This window comes from Malania oleifera, chromosome 4 (assembly GCF_029873635.1).
Source record: "Malania oleifera isolate guangnan ecotype guangnan chromosome 4, ASM2987363v1, whole genome shotgun sequence".
Lineage (NCBI taxonomy): Eukaryota > Viridiplantae > Streptophyta > Magnoliopsida > Santalales > Ximeniaceae > Malania > Malania oleifera.
Genome location: NC_080420.1, coordinates 33,229,374 through 33,251,782, shown reverse-complemented (window position 1 = coordinate 33,251,782; position 22,409 = coordinate 33,229,374). Strand labels below are relative to the sequence as shown.

The following is a 22,409-nucleotide window of genomic DNA, read 5'->3' as shown; positions in this document are numbered from 1 at the left end:
ATGAATAAGACGAAATGCAAAATAGAATTAACTTATATCATAGAAATTGAAGCATTCAGATTAATTCTCTAAAAATTATAACATATATATATATATATATACACACATATATGCATACAATTTGATATATAACTACACAGATATTAATTATTAGATATATATTTTTTACCTTATGCTTGCCAAGCTTGAATTTCGAGTTTTAGATCTTCAAATTTAAAATTTAAAATTTATGCTCTCAATAATATTTAAGGAAAATTAATTAACTTTTTACATTGCATATTTTGGGATTACTCTTATAGAGTTAATCGTTATCCTATGTATGCCCGAGATAATCGGATAGACAATGGGGAAATATAATAATAAATTCATTTTTTAGTAATAAATTAAATTTTAAAACATTTAATATCTATTTAAACTATACTCCAAAAATATGATTCAATATCGAAATGCTTGATTGCTTGTAGGCTGCAGCTGATGTGCGCCCCATGAGGTTCCGTCATGGGACCGCCGCCGGTTTCTTTCACGTTGACTAACCTGCACCTAAAGGCTCAGGCTAGCTTCTCCCCTGGAAGCAGATCACGCAAACTGAAAAAACCCTCTCACTGAACTAACGGTAACGGGAACCAAATGGGAAGACGAATAGTTAGTCCCCCTCCATCTTCTCTGGCTCATCCTTTTCCATCTGAGAAGCCCGCACGACCCTTCAAAAATCTCCACAGGTACATTGCCAGAAAATTCAACCTTCTTCCTCCCCCTCCCTATTCTTCTTTTTTGCTTCTTCTTCTTCTTCTTCTTCTTCTTCCATTGATTATCTTTTTGTTATAGCTGAAGTAACTGTGTTTGATTGATACAGGACTTTGTTTTGATGAAAAGTTTATCAATTGCAGCTGGTTAGCTGATTTGGGTATTGAAGAATATTGACTTTCAGTGGGCTTTCATACGGTGGGCAGCTTCCGAGGTATTGGAGTTCGACTCTTCTCGGCAGCTTATGTTGGTTATATTATTGAATTTGTGAAATCTAAGATTTGGGTTAGTGGCCTTGAGTGTCAATTTTTTGCATTCCAGCAATTTAATTGATTTTAAGCTATGTTATTTCTATTATGGTTGTAGGTTTTAAGTCTTGTTGATTCTGTGGAGTGAAAGGAAACTTAAATTTTTTCCTTACATTATTTGCAGATAATTTCATAACATCTTTGATTCGCAAGCAAAATTTCACCATGTACATGAAGTCCAATTCAAAATTACATACTCTAGAAAGTTTTTTTCATGCTGCAAATATAAATTTGATGTACTTGCTGCTTGCTTATGCATCCAATTTAACATCACATAGTCTAGGAAGATTCTTTGATGCTGAAAAATAAGAATTCGATGTACTGGTCAATTGTTTGTATATCTTCACGGATTCAAGAAGAATGATATTGGTTGACCGGAATCTTGGAATTATAACTTTGATTTTTGCTCCTAAAGCAGTGCCTAGATCTTATTCTCCCTTACACATGCATATGCTAGATTATCATTCCTTTTTTTAAAACTTTACATCATTTTTCTAGGGAGTTTTTGCTCTACTGGGTCAGAGCTTGGCTTTTTTATATTTGTTTTCAGTGCTGCAGACTTTTTTCATCTGGTGAACTCTTGCATGTAACAAACTATACTGCATTTGTGTTAATATGAACAAATAAGTACAAGAATTTCGGGTGACTAAAGAGTGATGAAATGGATAAATGTTAAAGCATGGCTTTGACTATCATTAGTGTCAACTAAGGAAGAAAATTGCTGTTGATGAAAGAGGGCTGGATCATGCAAACAACTACACAACAGAAGGCTCATAGAAGATATTCTCAATAAAATTTCAAAAACAGCCGAATGGAGGAGGAGATGGACAAGAGGAGGAAGCCCTATTCCTAATTTAGGAGTAGATCTTAATTTTGGTTTATTTGATTTATTTAAGGCAATACACCTTCTTTTTTTTTTGGAAAGTAAATTTAGACTTAAAATAAGGGTTGTAAGCACCTTGGGGATTGGCCTTTTTTGAAATTTAATTAATGCTGTTTGAATTTTGGTTTTTACCTTGAGTTTTTGCCAATCTTTTGGCATCGCAAGAAAAAGAAGAGGAAGGAGATGGGGAGAGGCTACACTTGCAAGGGATTAGCAAAACTATCTCAAAACTCCACTCTAATTAAAATAAAACAGTTCATGTATTTATATAGGCTTCAACCCAAGGGATACCAACTTAATAAATAAAACTGCACACTTAACTGAAATAAAAAGTAGCCAATATCACTCCTAAACTACCATGTGGACTTTTCCTTTAACCGAAATTGCTCCTTTCATGTGACATTTGTTCTCTTCGGCCTAGGCTTCCAAAGCCTATCAAACTTATCCATATAGATTATTTGTACTACATAAATCCTTCCTCGCTGGAAAGAACACGACTTTGGCAAGTTAGGAGCACACTTCTCACAAAAATCTCTCTGAATAAAGAGTGAACTATTCTTGAGTGTCAGTCTTTGTATTATTGGCACAAGTGGGGGTGTACCTTTTCTTGCTGTTGATGAAGTAATACCTGTTGGCACGTCTAGCATGCTGTGCAACATGATCCCAAATCCAGAGTCTGCCTGAAAGTACATGACTGAGTTTAAGAAGCAGAATACTGAATGTGGTTTTTCATTAAGATTGCCAATAGTGAATGTGATTGGACATCATTTATCAACCTTCACATTATTATTCGTTATCCAGGCCACCTAATATGGGTCAGGGTGTGGCCCAACCTTCAGTCCTAACTTCTTAACATCCTCTGAGATCACATAGTACATCTGATTGTTTAAATGGCTAACTTACAACTCTGGCCTCCACATTTAGCTCTAGTCTGAAATGTATTCCTATGTGAGTAGGTGTATCATCACTGCACAAGCTTGGTAGCCATCTGAAGAGCCAAAAGATCCCCATAAACTCATTAAACTCTCCCAACCATCTGGAGAAAAAGGCTCAATAATTTCTGTTAAAGTTTGATATACAATTGCTGGGCCACATCCTAACTGCCTAAGCTTTCTGACAAGGTGATAATCTAACATGGTATCAGTGCTGTGGTTCCCAGGAGGTCTGGTTTCTTTTTTTTGCAGACTAGGGTGGGATTTTCAAAGCACTAGATTTGGTAGTTTGAGGTATTGGTTGGTTTCGACCAACAAAACTTGTGAAGTTCTTGGAGATAGGGTTGGGGTGGAAAGGAAGACGGTTTTCAGTGTTTTTTCCTAGAGGGCCAAGAGGGGATTGATGAGGAAAATCTGTGCAAGAAATATGTGTGGCGGTTAGGGTTTTCCAAAATGAAAAGGATGATTGTGGCAAAGATTTATAGAGAGGTGGTCGTTCTTGGAGGCAGGTGGTGTTGGCAGAGAAGAATAGGATCTATGATAAATGTAGTTGTAAATGCAGAAGTGGCAGTAATGAGCAATGTAGCAGGCACAACAACAAGTGATGCAGTAGACACATAAATAGGGCAAGCAGCAGATGCAGCCGAAGCATCAGTTGCAGGTGCAGCCGCAGTTTGATCATCCATCGTCAGCAATATCTCCATAAGGGGACTATGACTCAAATGGCAAAGGTGGCTAGGTTTTTGTGGGGTGATGGGAGTGCAGTGAAGGTGGGATGGAGTGGGTTGGGTTGCCTGACCATCAATTAGGATTTGGGCCCCCAAGGATTTGAGTACTTGGACTTGAGTAAAAGAGCTAGAAGCTCATATGTTTTTAGTGGTGATCTAACCCAACTTCCAGCCTAGTGGAAGGAATTAAAGCTAGTGGTCTCTTGAAACTTATACTGGGTTTCCTAGTCATGTCTCAATTCGAATTATCACAAAGAGGGCAATGAGCCCACTATAAAGCCTGGTATAGTCAATGCTCATACAAAGATGGGTTTTCCCTTTTCTCAAAAGAGGTTTAATGCAAAGGAAAGGATTTTCAAGCCTTACATTGCGCAACACAAAGGGATTGACAAGGTGAGAAAAGCAATGGCAACTTCCAACAAGGGATAATAGCAACTCAGTTAGTCTTGAGGAATCAATTGGTGATCCTGCTCTTTTGGCGCACCTAGGCTAAAGGAAACATGTTTATGGATCTGCGCATCAATGAGAAGAGCACCTGTGTTATGGTGTATGCCAGGGCTACCATAACTTTGTTTCACATGTGGTAGTGTAGAGACTTAAACTTGGAGAAGGATTTGTGACGCATGAAAGCAGTTAACTCCACTTCTTAATATACAATGGGAGTAGCCAAGTAAGTGATTGTGAAGCTTGGACAATGGCAGGATAGGTGAATTTCACAACCATTCTTATGGATGATTTCCAAATGATACTTGGAATGGAACTTTTAAGGGAGGCTAAGGTGGTACCAATACTATTTGTGGGTTCCCTTTGTCTAATGGGATATCAAACTTCTATGGTGCAAGTCATTACAAAGAAAAGGGATGACATGGAGTTCCTCTTAGCAATTAAAAAAGGGATTAAGAAGGTGTGAACCAACATATTCTACCATGTTGTTGGTGGATGAAGAAGTAGGCAAGGATGGGTGCTACTACCATCCAAGATGTGTTGGAGTACATAGTTGTGATGTTGGATAAGTTACCGCACAACTTGCCACTATGACAAGGTGTTATGAGGGATGAAGCCCTTTGCTAAGGGGTTATATTGGATGGTGCCTCTAGAGCTTGTAGAGTGGAGGAAGCAACTTGATGCGTTATTGGAAGCGGGTTATATACGTCCTTCTAGAGCATCATTAGAAGCATGGATGTTGTTTCAAATGGGACATGATGAGAATATGTTGATGTGTGGACTATTGTGGACTCAACAAAGTGACTGTGTGCAACAAGCATCCCATTCCACTTATTGTTGGTTTGATGAGCTAAGTCATGCCAATAACTTCACCAAACTTGATTTGCGGTTAGGCTAATGAATTCTTGGTGATGAGCCAAAGACTACTTACGTGACATGATACTGGGCTTATGAATTCTTGGTGATGCCCTTTAGGATGACAAATGCGCCAGTGACTTTTTGCACTCGATGAATTAGTTGTTTTATGACTATCTCGAGAAGTTTGTTGTAGTATACTTGGATAATTTTGTTATCCAGTTTGGAGGAACATGAAGAGCATCTAAGGAAGATATTCGTTAAGATGAAGGAGAGCAGTCTATGTGAAGCAAGAGAAGTGCTCTTTTGCTCAGAGGAGCATCAAATTCCTTGGTCATGTGGTTGAATAAGGTCATATTTGGATGAATATAGAGAAGGTGAGAGCAATTAAATATTGGAAGATCCAATGATAGTCAAGGAGTTGTGTTCCTTATAGGTAGAATTAGATGGAAGAGTGCCAAGAAGCCTTTGACAACGTGAAAGAAACCATGATGTGGGATTCAGTACTTGCTCCGAACATCATGAGGCTCTTCAAGGTGCAGATAGATGCATTAGACTATGGTGTTGGTGGAGTCCTGTTATAGATTGCATATTCTGTTACGTACGAAGTCATACGCTTAGTGAAGCTGAGTGGAAGTAAATTGCTTAAGAGAATAAGATGCTAGTAGTGATTTGTTTTCTACACGTGTGGTGGCATTACCAATTTAGGTCTAAGTTTGTGGTCAAAGCAAATAACTCAGCTGTTAGTTGTTTCTTAACACGACCTAAGTTATCCCCTCAAAGAGGCCCGTTGGCAAGACTTCCTAGTAGAGTTTGAGAAATTTCGAGCATAACATAGGGCGGATGAATCAAATCATAGATGCAATGAGTAGAAAGGACAAGCTTGAGGTCTTACAACTAGTAACTCAATTGAAGTTAAGTAATGTTGCCACAACAATGCGGGGGCGCATTAAGGAGAACCTTGTTAGAGATCCAATTGCCCAAAACCTTATGAAGTTGGTGGAAGAGGGCAAAGTGTGCCAGTTCTAGTTAGAGGATAGATTTTTGTTGACACATGGTAACTGACTCTTTATGCCTTGAGCTTGTGACTTGAGGAAGACATTGTTGTATAAATGTCATAACACCATGTAGACAAGCCACTAAGGACAAGAATTGGACTTTGACATTGTTGAAGCAGAGGTATTACTGACCATACTTGCGTGATGAGTTGGTTGAGTATTCTTGAATTTGTTTCACTTGCCTGCAAGACTAGGTCCGGTTCATTGAGCAGAAGAAAATTGCAGGGCTATTGGAGCCTCTTCAAGTACCAATGAGATTGTGGGAGAGTCTCTCACTTGACTTTATCACTACCAACCTACAGTTGGGGACACGCAGTTTATATTCATGGTTGTAGACCGGTTTTTGAAGTCTTGTATTTTAATATTGGCATCAAAGTACTCTCGGTAAAGGAGACATCACAGTTGTTCTTCACATTGTGAAGGGTTGTTCCTTGAGACATTGTCAGTGACCAAGATACATTATTCATAGGAAACTTCTGGACATAACTTCTTAGAACCCTAGATTCACAACTTGACATCTCTTTGAGCTACCACCCGCATGTAGATGGATTGACAGAGAGATTCGATGGATTACTTGAGTATTTGCACCATTTCATCACTGCCAATAAAAAGAATTGGGTGCAATTACTCGACATGGTTCAGTTATGTTTCAATACCCAAAAGAGCTCAATAACAAACAAGAGTCTTTTTGAGCTATGTAACAAGCCAGCAACCATAGTTGCCGCACACAATGGATGAGCATACAGAGGGAAGAGTTTGAGAGCACACATCTCCATCAACGAATGGAGACAAAATATGGAGATTGCTTGAGCTTACCTGGAGAAAGCTTCCAAGTGAATGAAAATGGGCTGATCAAGGGAGAAGACCGTTGCACTTCGACATGGGTGAGTTGGTGCTTGTCAAGCTCCATCCATAATAGATCAAGTCACTATGAGCTTGAGATAGGAGACTATTTTGCGAATATGAAGAATCAGTCTCCATCTTGGCCAAAGTCAAGGCCTCTTATGTGGTTGATCCTCCGAATTGGATAAAGGTGCATCTTGTGCTCCACGACGGTTGCCTCAAGCTATTCATCGTTGACAGGCAGAGCACCATTGAAGACATCGCAACTCTGCAGACGAGAAGTTGAATGTATCCTTGGTCACTTTGATGTTTCCTTGTGATAAGAGTGAGAAAGTAGTATAGAAAGTTCTTTAGGGAACAGTGGGTTTTTGTCAGTCATTATGAAACTCACTGGCTATTTGTAAGCTTGTTTAACCTACTTGCCTTGCTAAACACACCTTGCCTACAAACGTGTGAATATTGAATTGTGTTGCTTTATAGTTTACCGCGTGATTCTAGTTTACTTACTGCTTCCACTTCATTTGCGTTCAATGGTTGTGAATTTTTTCATGTGGTGAAACTGTGGCATACTTTTGGCAACTATTTAAGCTGGTGAGCCATAACTAGTGCTACATGGCCCTTCACAAGATGTGAAGTGTTTTGCTTGTGACACTTGGCCATGTCAAATGATCAAGGGGCCAATGGTAGTCAACTTGTACCCTTTAGCTTCCAAACTCGACAATCTTGCGGTGATTTTATTTTGATTGGATAATAGACTCTAGTAAAATTCTCCAATTGACATTTCAATTCGGTTTTCTTAAAATTGGCTGCAGGTTTTTTTTTTTTTTGTGTCATTCTTTTAAGCTAGCTTGTTTCCTTTTCTTTATTTTAACTGAAAAATTGAATAAATGAATACAAAACAGAACCTGAAATTCTATATTAAGAAAAAGGAACATAGAATCATGTTAGAATCAAGGGCTGGGTCAGATTGTGGTTTGGTCTCGAATCAGGTTGGAAATTCAGACTTGAGCCAGAGATAGACTTTGATAAAGAACTGTTTCCTAATATGTGGAGATGGTGGGAAAGAAATGCGTTCTTTTATTTTTCATATCTGCTAGGGTATCTGGATTTCCTGGTATGTGAATATAATTGAAGCAATAGCAGAAAATTAGAAGTCCTTCTTTATAAATGAAACTGGAAATTTTGATGGTAGATCTGTAAGTGTATGGTATGCAACAAGCAGGCTTGTAATAATGAAACCCAGAGGGGACCAAATATGTCATAATTTTCAGGTAAAGTTTTAAGAGGAGGTGCAGAAAGGATCAAGAACGTTCACATACCAAAGGGAAGATCATTCAACATCCTAATGGCTGGAAAATTTGGGATATGTCATAATTTTCAGGTAAAGTTTTAAGAGGAGGTGCAGGAAAGGATCAAGAACGTTCACATTATTATGAACATATGGGACATGTCACCAATTTTTCTTTTTACAGAAATTTGACCAGGAGCCTAAGAATTTTTTATTAAAAATTTAATATTGTACTGTACGGATATTGGTTGTTAAGAAGTCAGTTACAGACTAACCTCAATGACACGCCAATTTCATCGGGTTGGCATGGGTTTGGTTAACAATAATCAATAATTAATTGAAGGCATAAAATTTACTTAATTTTCTTGATCCAAAAAGAAGAGATTTTCTTAAGGAGAACAAGTACAACAATAACAATAGCATAAGAAATCCTCCTTAAAAGATGCAAGAACAAAAAATTAAAAAAAAAAGAGATAAAAATAATAACAGCGCAGCCAGCCAATCATGCTGTAAATCAGAAAAAGAAATCCCTTTGAAGCATCCTGCTGCAATAGCCCACTAGGGGCCCTCTTATCCCAAAGCACAATCAAATACATCCTCTTTCCCATGAAAATTCTTGCATTATGCTCCAACCAAATCCCCCACAAAACTGCAAAATTTGCGCACCTCCCCAACGTGAAACCATCTTTACCGCTCCCAAAACCTGATATAGCCAAAAAAATCCTCTATCAACTCCAGACACATCCAACTCTATCTAATCAAGCCAAAAAGATCATTCCCCACCCTCCATGAAAAAAGCAATGAAGGAACCAATCAGAAACATATTTGGAACTTCCAAAGCAAAAGAGAACAAATGTCCGGTGATAAATCCTTAAAAGGCTTTCTGCTTTGCAATCTTAGTGTTAATTCTATTAATAACAACCAAATAAAAGCCCTAATATTTTAGGGGACTATAGCCTTCCAGATAGGACTATGAAATGGGAAAGACAAGCTTTAATTGGTTAAATGCCCAAAAAAAGACTTACACAAGTACTCCCCAGAAGAATCAAGAATTCAGGAATGGTAGTCCCTTGTTTAGGAAAGAAGCCTACCCATCAACAAACTTAATTTCTGCAACACCTCCCTATCATAAAGAGCCCTACAAGAATGGGAATCCCACCCCATTTGAAATAAAGAATGAAGAAATAGATTCATTGTGCGAAAAAGACAGTTTATACAAACGGGGAAAAGATGTGCAAAGCAAAGAACCCCCCACCAAATGACTTCCCAAAACCAAATGTAATACCCATTTCCCACAAGCCAATATTACTTCTAATAACTTCTTAAGGGAAGACTCCTTTAAGGGAAAATGCCACAACCATTTATCCATTGAAGCAATGTTCTCAAACACCAACTCACCAAGACCCAAACCTCCCTCCTTTTTAAACCTACATACAGCCTCGCGACTAACCAAATGATCCTTTTTCTCCTCATCTCCAGACCAAAGAAAATATCTCATGATTTTCTCTACCCTTACATGAATTCTAAAGATAGACAAGAATTGAAGAGGGATACTAGCAAGGCAAGCCTGAATGAGGGTAGTACTCTCCCACCTAGTGGAAATAGTGCAGTCTTCCACCCATGCAACCTCTTAGATGTTTTCTCCACCACTGGATCCCAAAACCCAACTGTCCTGGGATTACGACTTAAAAGACACACCCAAATAAATCAAAGGCCAATCAAGAATGGCACACCCAACCAAAGTGACAACTCCAAATATCTAGATTTATCCATATTAATGCAAGCTATCCCACCCTTCCTCAAATTTATTTTTAAACTAGAGATCCTCTAAAACAATTTCAAAATAGTGAGCACATTTAAAAGATACCGCCCATCTTCCAAAAAGAAACTAATATTTGTTAAAACTTGATGTACATTGTTGGCCCACAACCTAACAGCTTAAGCTTTTAGGCTAAGTGGTAATTTAACATGGTATCAGAGCTGGTTACTAGAAGGTCCTGAGTTTTAGTCTTGTTGCCCGCTTTTATTGTGTGGTGTTTAAAAAATTATTGTATTTCCTGTAATAGGTGTTATCTATCATGTTTTTATCTCTCCACATGCTGTTGGGCTGCATGTGCAGAGCAGCGTTATAGCTTTACATACATTGGTGGCCCACAACTTAACAGCTTAAGCTTTTAGGTGAAGTGGTAATTTAACAGTATCATCCGCAAACTGAAGATGAAAAACCACAACCCCCTCACTTCCCACTCCAATCCCTCTCTCTACATCCCTGTAAACCAATCTACTCAAAACATCTACCATAAAAACAAACGAAAAAGGAGAAAGAGGATCTCCTTCCTTAACCCCCTTCAAAGCCCAAAACTAGCATAAAATTTTATTAATTATTTTTTATTTATGTATTTATTTGGTGGAGTTGGGGCGGGTGGTGAGGGTTTTGTGTTAACTGTATGCAGTAAGCTGCCTTGTTGCATGTTTCTATCATTTGTCTGCAGGAATTAATGCGGTATCTATCTGGGGTCTTATATCAAATTCACAGTTGATGGAATATGCCATTACTTTGTATGTGGTGGAATATCGTGTATTCTATTCCTCTTCTAGTCTTCCGCTCTCTTTATATCGAGAGTTGGCTTCTGTTTCTATTTGCTGTTCTCATGATGGTACGATAGTTTTGCCCAAAAAATACAGACGCTACAGTTTTCATTTTTCTTGCCTAGGTTGCTGCTGGTTTGAACAATTGAACCAAAAGAATGGGTGATTCTGCTGTTGATGACATGGATGCCACAGATCCAGAGGCAGATAAAATTTACATACATGAAGGGGTCTCACCTCATGGAAAAGGCATCCAAGAGACACAAAACATGATGGAAGTTTTAATGAGATTGGACTTGGAGTTGGCATATTCTTCTGAGAAGTTGGTTAACTTAGACATGCTTTTGCTCCACATGTTGGCTTCAAAAGAAGATGATGGACCAATGACAATGGAGTACAACTATGTTTTGGGACACTCTGTTGAAGTGGCTTTGGCATTTGATCTCTTGTCTGGCATTATAGATTCTGAGGTCAGAGAACTGGGAAATTTCGTGGATTCTCTCCAAACTGAGATTGTTGATGCTTGTCAGAAAATGTCATCATGTGAACATTTGAGAGAATTGGTCTGTGTAGTGAAAGAGAAGTTGCATGATTCTGAAGAATATTTGAAGCTGTGTCAAGAGAAGGTCTTAGAGATGAAGATGCAATCAGACAACATGCAGAGAGCATTATTAGCTTCTCAACATGAAAATTGTAAGTTATAAAATGTCATCTACTACATAACAACGTTTCTTCTATGTTTAGACCATATTGATGTGTGATAAATTGGAAAACAATTATCTTTTGATTATTTACTTCCCACACATGGATCACAACAGGGGAAAATGATATGAGTACCGAATACTCAGAAAATGGTCAGTTCCCAGAGGGAAATGCAAAGTCAAAAATGCAGATGGTCAAACAACAACGATACATTCTGAGGATGCTTGAGAAATCTATAGCTAGAGAGCTGAATCTTGAGAAGAGGATATCTGAATTAAAACAGAATGAAGAAGAGCTGGGAAAAAAGCTACACTTGACAGAACAGGTAGCTTTTGGCATGGAAGAAGCAGCAAAAGTTGTTTGGGGGAGGTTTTTAGAAGCAGAAAATGCTGCTGAGGTGTTGATGGGAATTTCGAAGGAATTGATGTGCCGGCTTCAGATAGTTCAATTCAATTTAAATGGTTCAACTCAAAGAGAAGGTGAGCTGAACTCCAGACTTCAAGATTGCATTGAACAGCTAAAAGCCAGAGAGGCAGCTTTACTTCATCTTGCAACTAGCAATGAAGAACCTACTGCCAATTCTAAGGACAGCCTCAATGAAGCTGAAGACAATTGTATAATTGATAAGACTGAATTGTTTACTTTAAGAGAAAAAGTAAAATTACTTGAAGAACAGCTGAAAGAAACTAGGGTACAGCTGAAGAGTGCAGATGCTTCCAAGAACTTGTATCTAGAGCAACTTAATGAAGCAGAAAATATAATGGAGACATTGAAAGAAAGCATTTCTAAAGCAGAAAGGAGGGCTGAAACTGCAGAAGCCAGGGTTTCAGTTTTGACAGAGACAAATTTGGAGCTTACTGAAGAGCTGGGTTTTCTTAAAGGTAGTGACAGTAATGCAGAGAAAGTGACCTTGCTTGAGAAGAAGTTGAGGGAATTGGAAATCCAACTGCAGCATGCAAAGGCATCCTTTGAAGCAAGTCAAGAACAGCAGAACATGTTGTATTCTGCAATTTGGGATATGGAAATGTTAATTGCGGATCTAAAATCAAAGGCTTCAAAAGCTGAAACTAAGACTGAGATTGCAGAGGAGCAAAGTGTTATATTATCTGAAAATAATTTAGAGCTCAATAAAGAAGTAAAATTTCTAAAGGATAGAGTAGAATTCTTGGAGAAATCTTTGTGCGAAACTAATGATGTAAAAGTAGCATGTGCAAAAGAGATACATGCCAGAACAAAGCTTATGATGGATATGGTGACACAACTTACTGTTGAAAGGGTGCGCATGCAGAGTCAGGTATATACTTTCTTGCTTCTCCATTTCCTTGCTGTCAACTTTACTCACAGCTTTTATTCCCTACTACCTGCCTGCTTTCGTCTGAGTGAATTGATGTTTTCTGCTGTTAGTTCTATTATTTATTTTTAAAAAAATATGGAGGAAATACATCAATTTATTAACCGATGGTGCCAGCTAGAGCGCTCATCCTACAAATATGTTTTGTTTGCAGTTACATTCCATAATGAAGGAGAGAAAAAATTTGGCAGAGAACTTATGTGAGACTAGAAAGGATGCCTCTGTAATTATTCATGAAAATGTAGATGACAACAACAAAGGTTTTCTGTTTCCTAAGGAGGATTCAACCATTGCTGATTGCACCATAACATCCAAGGAGGCAGTTGCAGAATCTTCATCTAAAGTTCAGGTGGATACTCCTTTATTATTTCTATTCCTTATGACAAGTGGATCAGAAAGAATAAGGCATAGCAGTCTGCCTGTGTGAAACTAGGCCAGGCTTATATCAAAACTCAAAAGGCCCATTAGGTGGTGCCAAGCTGAAAAATTTCAACATTTTTCAAGCTAGGCTCAGTAGTGCATAGGATTTCTATGACTTTGATATCTATGTTTTCTTCATTTGAATTTTAACAATTAAATTATGTTTGGCCTGCTTGATGCATTTAATTGTGTATTGTTTGTGTTGTTGGGCTGAACAAATTTACAATGCTAAAAAAATGTGATATTTTATATTGTGCATTTCTTTGAATGCTGTCGAATGTTTTTTTTTTCCTGGGTCAACACTTTGAGTGGCCTTGTTCCTTTGGCACATGGGTTCTTGATTGTTCATTGGCCTGCATTCATGAACAGATATTTACTGTGTGTGACTTGACCACTTGATGGAGAATGTCGAGGTCATGCATGAGCAACATCAAAGCATTTGGAGTTATTTGCTCAATGTGAAGATGTTGCTATAATATGTTTTTTTTTTTAATTTTTGTTTGATGTTTTCTAGTAGTATTTTTAGTAGGTCTCAAATTATTAGATTTTTGGATTCAAGCTATTAGGAAAGTAGTATTTTAGGTTTCCTTATTTATTTTCTCGATTATCAAGCAAGTTAAATGTAACGGTCTTGGCACAACTCTAGTGAGGTATTGTCTACTTTGGCTTATTGATGTTGAGCCTCATGGTTTTCCTCCATAAAAGGCACCTCCTAAGGTTAAGATCTAATTTTTAATTACATGGCCAAGATCTCCCTAGTACATTGCCAATGTGGGAGGATCCTCCATGTAATCTTTGATGCCCTTGTTAGAGTTTCCCATACCTCTATGTGAGACCCATTCACATGGTAATATCCCTAAGGTGCCTCTAAAACCAAATGAATAAGGGCTTTGGCCCAACTTCTTGGCCATTAGGCCTCACAGATTTGCCCCCACAAAGGGAGCTTCCCAAAGTTGAGACCTAGTCCATCCTTATTTGGCGAAAATCTTCTTAGTACGTGCCTGATGTGGGATTGTGACACTAGGCTTCATAGTTTGCATCACTGTGCCCAACATATTGGCAAATTAACTATACATGATACCATATTCTAGGGTAGTTCTCGAGTATCTTAACAATCTTTTAGAGCATTTGAGTGGCTCTTGTTAGGGTTTTGACTATATCTACTAAGTCTACTAATGAGATAATGTTACTATTGAAGCTTGATATACATTGTCTGCCCACAAGCTAATAGCTTAAGCTTTTAGGTAAAGTGGTATTATTAGAGCTAGTTACCAGCAGGTGTTGGGTTCTAGTTTCTTTGCCTGCGTTCATTATATGGCGTTTAAAGAAATTATTGTTTTCCTTGTAATAATGGGTGTTATCTATCGTGTGTTTATCTCTCCACGTTCTGTTGGGCTGCACGTGTGAGGGAGTGTTGAAGCTTGATATATGTTGTTGGCCCACAACCTAACAAGCTTTTAGGTAAAGTGGTAGTCTAACAATTACCAATTTTTTTGGCATCTTTAATTGAGCATTAGCATCGTAAGATATGGAGAAAGGTTCTTGGTCAAAATGACCAAATTTCTTTTGGAGTTATATGTAGTGTTCTTGTGAGACCACTAAGAGCGTCCTTGCGCCACAAGGCTCCTCCCTTTACAAGGGTAGGGGGGAGGTCGTCACAATGTATGCAACCTTACTATTGTTTTTATGCAAAAAAGATTCTTTCTTTGGACTTAAACTTGTGACAATGGTCTTATATTTCCACAGTCCATCACCCTTGAAATCGAAATGGTAGTCAATTTCTATCTAACATAATTTCCATCAAAATTTCAATGAATCGTCCAAAAGTTACTGAGACCTTGAAATTTTAAAAAAATTTGTCAAAATTTTAGCTATAGATGAAATTTCCTTGGAATTCAAATGTGAGATTTAAATGCAAAGTTGAATTTCTCTTAATTTATCTTATTTTATTGAAACAAAAGATTATTACTAAGTATTTTGAAATTATTTGAATTATTTAACTTAATACATTTTATGTAATCATTCATGTCTAAATTATCTTTATGTGTATAATAAATAATATTTAATTGATTTAGAATTTCATTTGTATTAGCCAAATATGTTTAGTATACATGTATTATGTTACAAATATGTTTAATACATTATATTACCATAGATGTAATAACTTGCAATATATTAGTTCTAAGCTTACATTATTATGTATATTAACCATTTCTTAAGTTTCATAAAAGAATCCATGCTTTTACTAATTTCTATGGTTTTTTTTTTCAAATAGAAATCAAAATTGGCATAGAAATCAAAATTTCGGCACTTTTGGAGCTTTGAAATTGTAGTCCAAATCAAAATTGAAGGCCTTGCTTGTGACCAACCAGTTAAAAAGGCGCAACCTTAGAATAGATCCATGGCTCACTCTCGAAGAACATTATCCCACTATTCTATTCTAGTTTTACCATGGTTGTGAAACCTGGACCAAGGACCAACCTTGTAAAGCCACTGAATTGGTCCAACCGGTCAAACCAGTGGGTTAAACTGGTGATTGACTAGTTATATATATATCTAGAATGAGATAGATTCTTGTGGAAATAATTCTCATTAATAGTAACATAGGTACAAGTTTGTATAAATAGATGTAAAGCAGAAGAATAGAAGGAAAGAACCAAAGATGTTAACTTCTAAGGGAACTAAATATTCTAGGATATTCACACATTTACAGCTGAGATTCTCTTAGAAAAATAGGAAAGTTGACTAAACAGATTTGAAACTTTCCAACACTACCCCTCAAGCTGGCTTGAAGATATCTTCCATGGCCAGTTCGCTAATGAAGTTTTCAAATTGTTTCTTTGGAAGTCCCTTTGTCAGTATGTCTGCTACTTGCTCAGTTGTCGAGATATATGGCAGACAGATTACTCCCTCATCTATTTTCTCCTTGATAAAATGCTTGTCTACCTCCATATGTTTAGTTCTATCATGAATAACTGGATTGTGAGCGATAGCTATTGCAGCTTTATTGTTACAATACACATGATTTTAATTTGTCAACCTTCTTTTCTTTTTTTTTTGGCATTTTCAATGTGTCAAACGAGGGGCACCTGTTGCCACCTGATAACAGAAAATTAATTATAGGGTTTCTGCGGATCCAACTCACTCTTGAATTCTCTTAGATGGTGGAGACTAATCCTTCTACATATAGCATCTTAAGGAAGGATGAAATCTCCACTGGATGATCCTGGGGTAAATTTTCTCATTTTGATTTGTAAACTTTTTGAAGATCTTTTGCAGCTTTATAGTGATTTTTCTTTGTCCACCCCTCAGTTTCAAGACCACACCATTGTTGGTGTTGTAGTTAGGGCTCGAGGGGTGTCTCTTCTCACCTCATTTTTTAAGAATTCCCTTTCAATTTTTTTTTTTCCAGAGACAAAGTTCCAATCAATGATGGCAACCTTCCCTGAATCCATTCTCTGGTTTCATAGACTTTTAGGGTGTTTCTTTGTTCTCCTTTTTCAAAAAAGTAAAATGGTGAATCCACTTTTTTTTTTTCTTCCTGTTCTTTTTTGAATTTTTTTTTACCTCATCGCCCTATACAAATCCCAGTGTTGACAGAGTGAGAATCAATGATTAGTAAGTTTCTTTCATTTTTTCTAATATTATTAAAGGTAACATCAAGTACATCCAAAACAAAAGGGCGTTGACTACAATCCTGACACATGACTTTTTATCATTGCAATCTTATCAAACTCAAATGTGACCTTCACTCCAAACCATCCAAGAAAAGACACACACACAAGATTAAAGCAAATATCAGGAATGAGAACATCAGTCAGTGAGAGGACTTCTCCCAAAGAAAGCTTGGATACCTTTCCTTTTCCTAGAATAGGTGAGGTATTTGAATTGCCCATGAAAAAGAGATTCTTCTCCTCCCCCCACGTAGGCAGGAGGTTAAAGAAATTTGTTACCATAGATGTGCTTGTAGTCTTAGAGCCTACTGCCCAATCATTTTTGTCTGCAAACATGTTTACTTAAGAAACAACTGCAACTGTGGCATTTGTTTCAACTAGGTTTGCACTTGGTGGGGCTTCCTGTGACAACTTTGAGGAGTATCATGCCCCAATTTTCCAATACTAAATGGGTCCCTCTTATTGAAAGTTGGATTATTAGTCTTTGTTTGAAGTTAGGTCTCTGATTTTTGCTGTTGAAGTGGTGTTTGAAGCTTCTGTCCTGATGTTTAGGCTTTGATTTATCCAGTTGACTTTGGAGGATATCTCCTCGGCCTTCACAGCCTTGATTTGAAGTCTCTTATCTTCTATTATGATATAAACAGTGACATCCTCTGAGGAGATGTGCTTCCTCTTGTAGTTCTTCTTACAAGTGGGTATAAGTCCAATGATTTATTAATCACTAAACACAGGGAGAAAATCAAGCCAGAAATAAAATTTGAATAGTAAAAAATCATAATGGTAAGATTGTCGTTGGACTTGTGCCCATTAGCGAGTCTTAGAATTGGGATTTTGCATCCCCTGCACAATGACTGCATGCATGACTCCACATTTATCCATTGTTGGACCGAACTCCCTTGAAATTAATGGGCTGTGCCTTGTCTCATGCGTGCATGGTGGACTCTTGTGCTTTTTTGCCCACAATGCCCAGCTATGAGGCTTCCTTGGCAATGTGGGACAAGTGGATAAAAAGGAACATGTTAAAACTTGATATACATTCTTGGCCCACAACCTAACAACTTAAGCTTTTAGGTAAAGTGGTAATCTCTAACATGGTATCGGAGTTGGTTACCAGGAGGTCCTGGGTTCTAATCTTGTTACCTGCGTTTATTCTGCTGTATTTAAAAAATTATTGTATTCCCTATAATGAGTGATATTATCGTGTCTTTATCTCTTCACGTGCTGTCGGCCTGCACGTGCGGGGGAGTGTTAAAGCTTGATATACATTGTTGGCCCACAACCTAACAGCTTAAGCTTTTAGGTAAAGTGGTAATTTAACATAACAAAACTTCATTAAAAAGGAACAAGGGACATTGAGTATTAAAGTATTATTATACAAAAAAGGATGATGTCAAGGGATTTAAAGGATTGTGAAATACTTCACAAACACTCAAATTTCAACACCTTATGAAGAATTTATTTTGTGCAAAATGAAGGAAATTATATTATATAGGAAAAAACAAATTTCCCTTCAAGATGTTGTATGGCAATATTTTGCACATGACTCTATGGACTAGGAGCTAAAAGGTGACTGTTGCTTGTAATATTAAGGCTCATTAAGAGCAGTATATACCTAGTAGATTTTGATATCTTGGATCTATTATGCAAGTGAAAGGAGAAATTGAAGATGATGTAGTGCACATAGGCCATAAAATTAAAGTAGGATGAGTAAAATGGGCTTATTGTTTAAGAAGGCCCAAAAGTAGTTTTTTGATTTAAAAATGGGCTGGGGTAGTGGGAAAGCTTCTACTAAAGGGCAGACGGGCCTCTTAACTGGCCAGGTCCAAAAGTCTCTGGACTCTCTACAGGCCCCTGATCATAAGGTAGCCTTTCCAACTATGGCTTGGGAGGATAGGGGGAGTTCAGCATCCTTCAGAGCAGAAGCAAGTTGAACAGTGTCCATCTTCGAATGAAGTACAAGGTGATCCAATATTGTGCTCCTCTTCGAACAACACCCTTGATGTTTATGACAAGGGATGCTCTAATAAAAGTAAAGTGCAGGCGATAGAAGCAGGAAGGCCTGATAGGTATGATGCTTCTCCTCAGCTAGAGGAAAATGCTAATAGGAGGAGCTCCAGGAATGTAAGGTGGGGAATCTGTTTCTAAGAAACTTAATTCTTGTGTTTTGGAAACCAGGATTTCGGTTTGGTTTGGTGAGAGATCAAGCTAGTAAGGGAGCCTATTCTGATAATTCGAGGGGTGTATGTTCGTCATAAGGAAATGGAAATGGGTTTTGAAAGGAGGAAATTTAATGAAGATAATCAAGGATTATTGGTGAGAAAACACATAAAATTATAGTGGGATTCCAAAGGTGTGTTAAGTATGGTGGAAGAGCCAATTGATGAGAGGGTCAAATTAAGTAAGGAAAGTAAGAGACGAAAAGATGTTTCGGATGAGGGCAGTGTAGGGCATAGTGAATCCATATTGCTCACAAAAACTGCTTTGATTCACAGATATTTCAAATCAGTTTAATGAGAGTAGCAGAGTCCCATTCAGTCAATGATTTTAACCCAAAATTTCCTTCTTCCAAAGGTTTACACACATCCTTCCATTTCATTACCAGCCATGGAAAGTGCTAATTCCTGAGATGAATATTAAATACAGCAGTTATAATATTGCTGGAATTTTCTTTTCAGCATGAGATTTCAAGTTCCCTTCTGTTTAGTGCACTACGTGTACGAAAAAAAAAGAAGTATCTGAGAGGGTATACAACACACCACAGTTTTTGAGCTACTTCAATAAAATGTAGGTTCTTTGTTGTCATGCATTAGGATCATAGATATGGCTACATTATTAGGATCAAAGATGGTTTTAGCATAGAAACAACTTTGTTTATTCTTGAATCCAACTTTTCCAATGCCAAGTTAATCACCAATTTTTTCCATATGTTTGCTCTTTGGCTGGTTCAGGCTGCTTTGGTTTGGTTTGCTTCAGCTTGACTGAACTGGTTCTGCCTGGTTGACTCTTTCTTCCTATATTATATTTTTCTAGAATGTTGAACATATGATCCTAGTAAAACTTTAGAAAAGCAAAATATCTCGTTTGTATGCTGCATCACTTGTCCTTCTAGTGAGAGTAACTGTTCTAAAATTTCTGCTTTCTTGGCTATTCTACTAATTTTAGTTATTTTAAGTTGAAATATTCTTTTCATTCTGTTTGAATTAGGTGGATAACCAGGCTGAAGAGGGGTCTTCTGTTTCCGCGAAAAATGCTGATGGTGTGGTTTCAAAGCTTGAAGCTGTGACAATGGAAGATGGACGGCAGCATAACCTAATTTATGTTTTCAAGGCTACTTTTGTCCTATTGATTTCAATTTTGGTGACGTATTTGTTTACCAAGAAAGCTGAGCTCTTCAATGTTTTTTGATGTTGTAACTAATGTTTTCTTGTCCTGCCAAATTTTGTATGTTGCAGTTCAGATAGGGTAGCTTTCATGAGTTCCTTTTTAGTTTCTCCATTATTTTATCTTGTTTTATTTCGACATTTGATATTGGTTGTGTTTGGGAGCATGGATTTTAGTCTTTTTTTTGGATTTAGATGTGTGTGGATTTGGACTAAATACAATTGTGTTGCATTTTGTCCAAAACCAAAGTTTGAACTTCAAGGCCCCAAACATATGTATAGCAAAATGTGAATAATGATACATTCAGATATTGTATTTATTTGATTGTAAATGATAAAGAAACTGTGTTTATACTGATTTTGTTGTACCAATTTGAAGACAACAGGATGGAGGGAATGCACTCAGTGTGAGATTATTCATTTGAAAAGTTTGTGAGAGTAAGGGAGGAATCAGAATGCAATAAAGAGATGGTAGTTTCTAATGTTTTTGTCTAAGTTGGAGATGAACTGTGTTGAAACTCTTATTCCCTTGTAATTGTATGTAATTTTTAGTTCATTGTTTATGTATACTCCCAGTTTGTGTGAAACAGGTGGTTAAATGAAACCACGGGTCGATGCTCTTTTAGATGTAGAATGAACATGTTCTGTTTCGTTCTAGTGCACAAGTAAATCTGAGTCACTTCAAATGCATAAACATATCCCTAATTATTTTATTTTTCAAAAATTCCCTGTAATTTTTGGATGCATTTGTTTAGGATTACATTTATAGAATTGGACTGAATTTATTGAAATACAAAACAAAAGCACATGTTTGATTTGAAAAATTAATCAACAGTTTTTGGGTGTTTTCATGTTTAATTCACCTTTTATGACTTGGAATTTCATTTCCCAACTCTTCTCACATTGGCAGCCTATATTTAGACATATGGGTATAGAGATTCCTTGCTTGGGATATTAAAAAAAAAGGGCATGAATGGACAAATGCCCAAATGGTACATTTGTAGGTAGGAATGGAATTAAATTTATCACTTGACTTCACTGTATTCAAATTTTCATTTATTCTATTTTATCCTATCAATGAAACATGCCATTAAATGCAAAAATACTTCCTAGAAAATGCTCATTCTTTTGCTCTTCCTCTCTTTGTAGAGACTAGAGACTTACTCTTCTTATAAGATAATTTTATATTATGTTTTAATAAGCAAGACAATTTCTTAATATTCAATTTTATTTGTTAAATTTTGCACTGAAATACTATGTCTACATTTTTTTTGTGAAGTGTTATTTGTTGGGTTTGAGGATATTTTTAGAAGATTTGAGTTATTTTATCACTGTTCTTAAGAATAAATCAAACATGTGGATGCTGTTCTTGAGAATCTATTAGTAACATTCTTTCAAATCAAATGTGAAAATTTTATATTCCTAGTTAATCACAGACTTTGATAGCAGGATTTTTAGAAATTATAGTAATTTTTTTTTTCAAATAAAATTGTTCACCCTTCTCCCCCCTCCCCCGCACCAAACCCACAAAAATTAATATTATCCAACATGAGTTCATGTTCAAGGATACAACAACGTACATGGCTCCCTATGTCCCTATATTCACTCTTCTTGCCATAAGGATTCATATGTCACGAGCCTGTGACGGCTAGCATTTCCTTTTGGAAAAAAATTATTTGGTGCCAGGATCTCATATTGTACATGCACAATGGAGACCTTGACTATATAAAGAGAGATTAGGTACACCCCTTTTCTTGACAAAACTATGAGACTCAAAAAGTCAAGATGGACAATATATTACTGGGTTAGGGTATTGCCTGTAGATTGATTCTATACAATACTGTGAATGGGGAAACGTCATGTGGATGAGTTTTACAAAAGAACTCTGAACTATTCTAAAGTGGAAGAAAAATGTTGGATGCGAGAGCATGTTAGAATCTCATATTAGGCGTGTATTGGATAAACACACAACACCTCACAATAGTTTGGTTGAGACAATAGCACCTAGGTAGTGTTTGGTTTGCATGATAAAAAAATAAAAAAAGAAACCTTCATATATTGACATTTTAACAATCTCCTATTTCTTTTGCACAGAAATGAGACATCAGAGCTTGGTGGAATATTTTTATTGTATTGTCATGGTAAGATTTTTAGGTATACATATAAGCCATTGCTTTGTTTCAAAATGAAAATCTCGGCAAACATTTCAA

The 22,409-nt window shown here is 37.0% G+C and overlaps 1 protein-coding gene across 4 annotated transcripts; it reads left to right on the top strand.

Annotated features, from left to right (window-relative positions):
* The first annotated feature begins 437 nt into the window (after positions 1–437).
* On the top strand, positions 438–20,557 carry LOC131154134 (WPP domain-interacting tail-anchored protein 2). 4 transcript variants are annotated; one of them, XM_058106672.1, is made up of 6 exons: positions 438–719; positions 888–958; positions 10,798–11,365; positions 11,491–12,668; positions 12,880–13,074; positions 20,024–20,557. In XM_058106672.1, the coding sequence occupies exons 3-6, from the start codon at positions 10,831–10,833 to the stop codon at positions 20,222–20,224; spliced, it is 2,109 nt and encodes a 702-aa protein (XP_057962655.1). In that variant the 5' UTR covers positions 438–719; positions 888–958; positions 10,798–10,830; the 3' UTR covers positions 20,225–20,557. The 4 variants fall into 4 exon arrangements, with proteins under 4 accessions (XP_057962655.1, XP_057962657.1, XP_057962654.1 ...); XM_058106674.1 differs by having other exon boundaries at positions 888–1,029; XM_058106671.1 differs by having other exon boundaries at positions 854–958.
* Positions 20,558–22,409: the final 1,852 nt, after the last annotated feature.

Bases quoted from the DNA above. Each gene is read 5' to 3' on its own strand.
- LOC131154134 (XM_058106672.1), top strand. From the start codon at position 10,831: ATGGGTGATTCTGCTGTTGATGACATGGATGCCACAGATCCAGAGGCA. The intron at 11,366-11,490 runs GTAAGTTATAAA...GGATCACAACAG, and splicing joins AGCTTCTCAACATGAAAATT to GGGAAAATGATATGAGTACC. The intron at 12,669-12,879 runs GTATATACTTTC...TTTTGTTTGCAG, and splicing joins GGGTGCGCATGCAGAGTCAG to TTACATTCCATAATGAAGGA.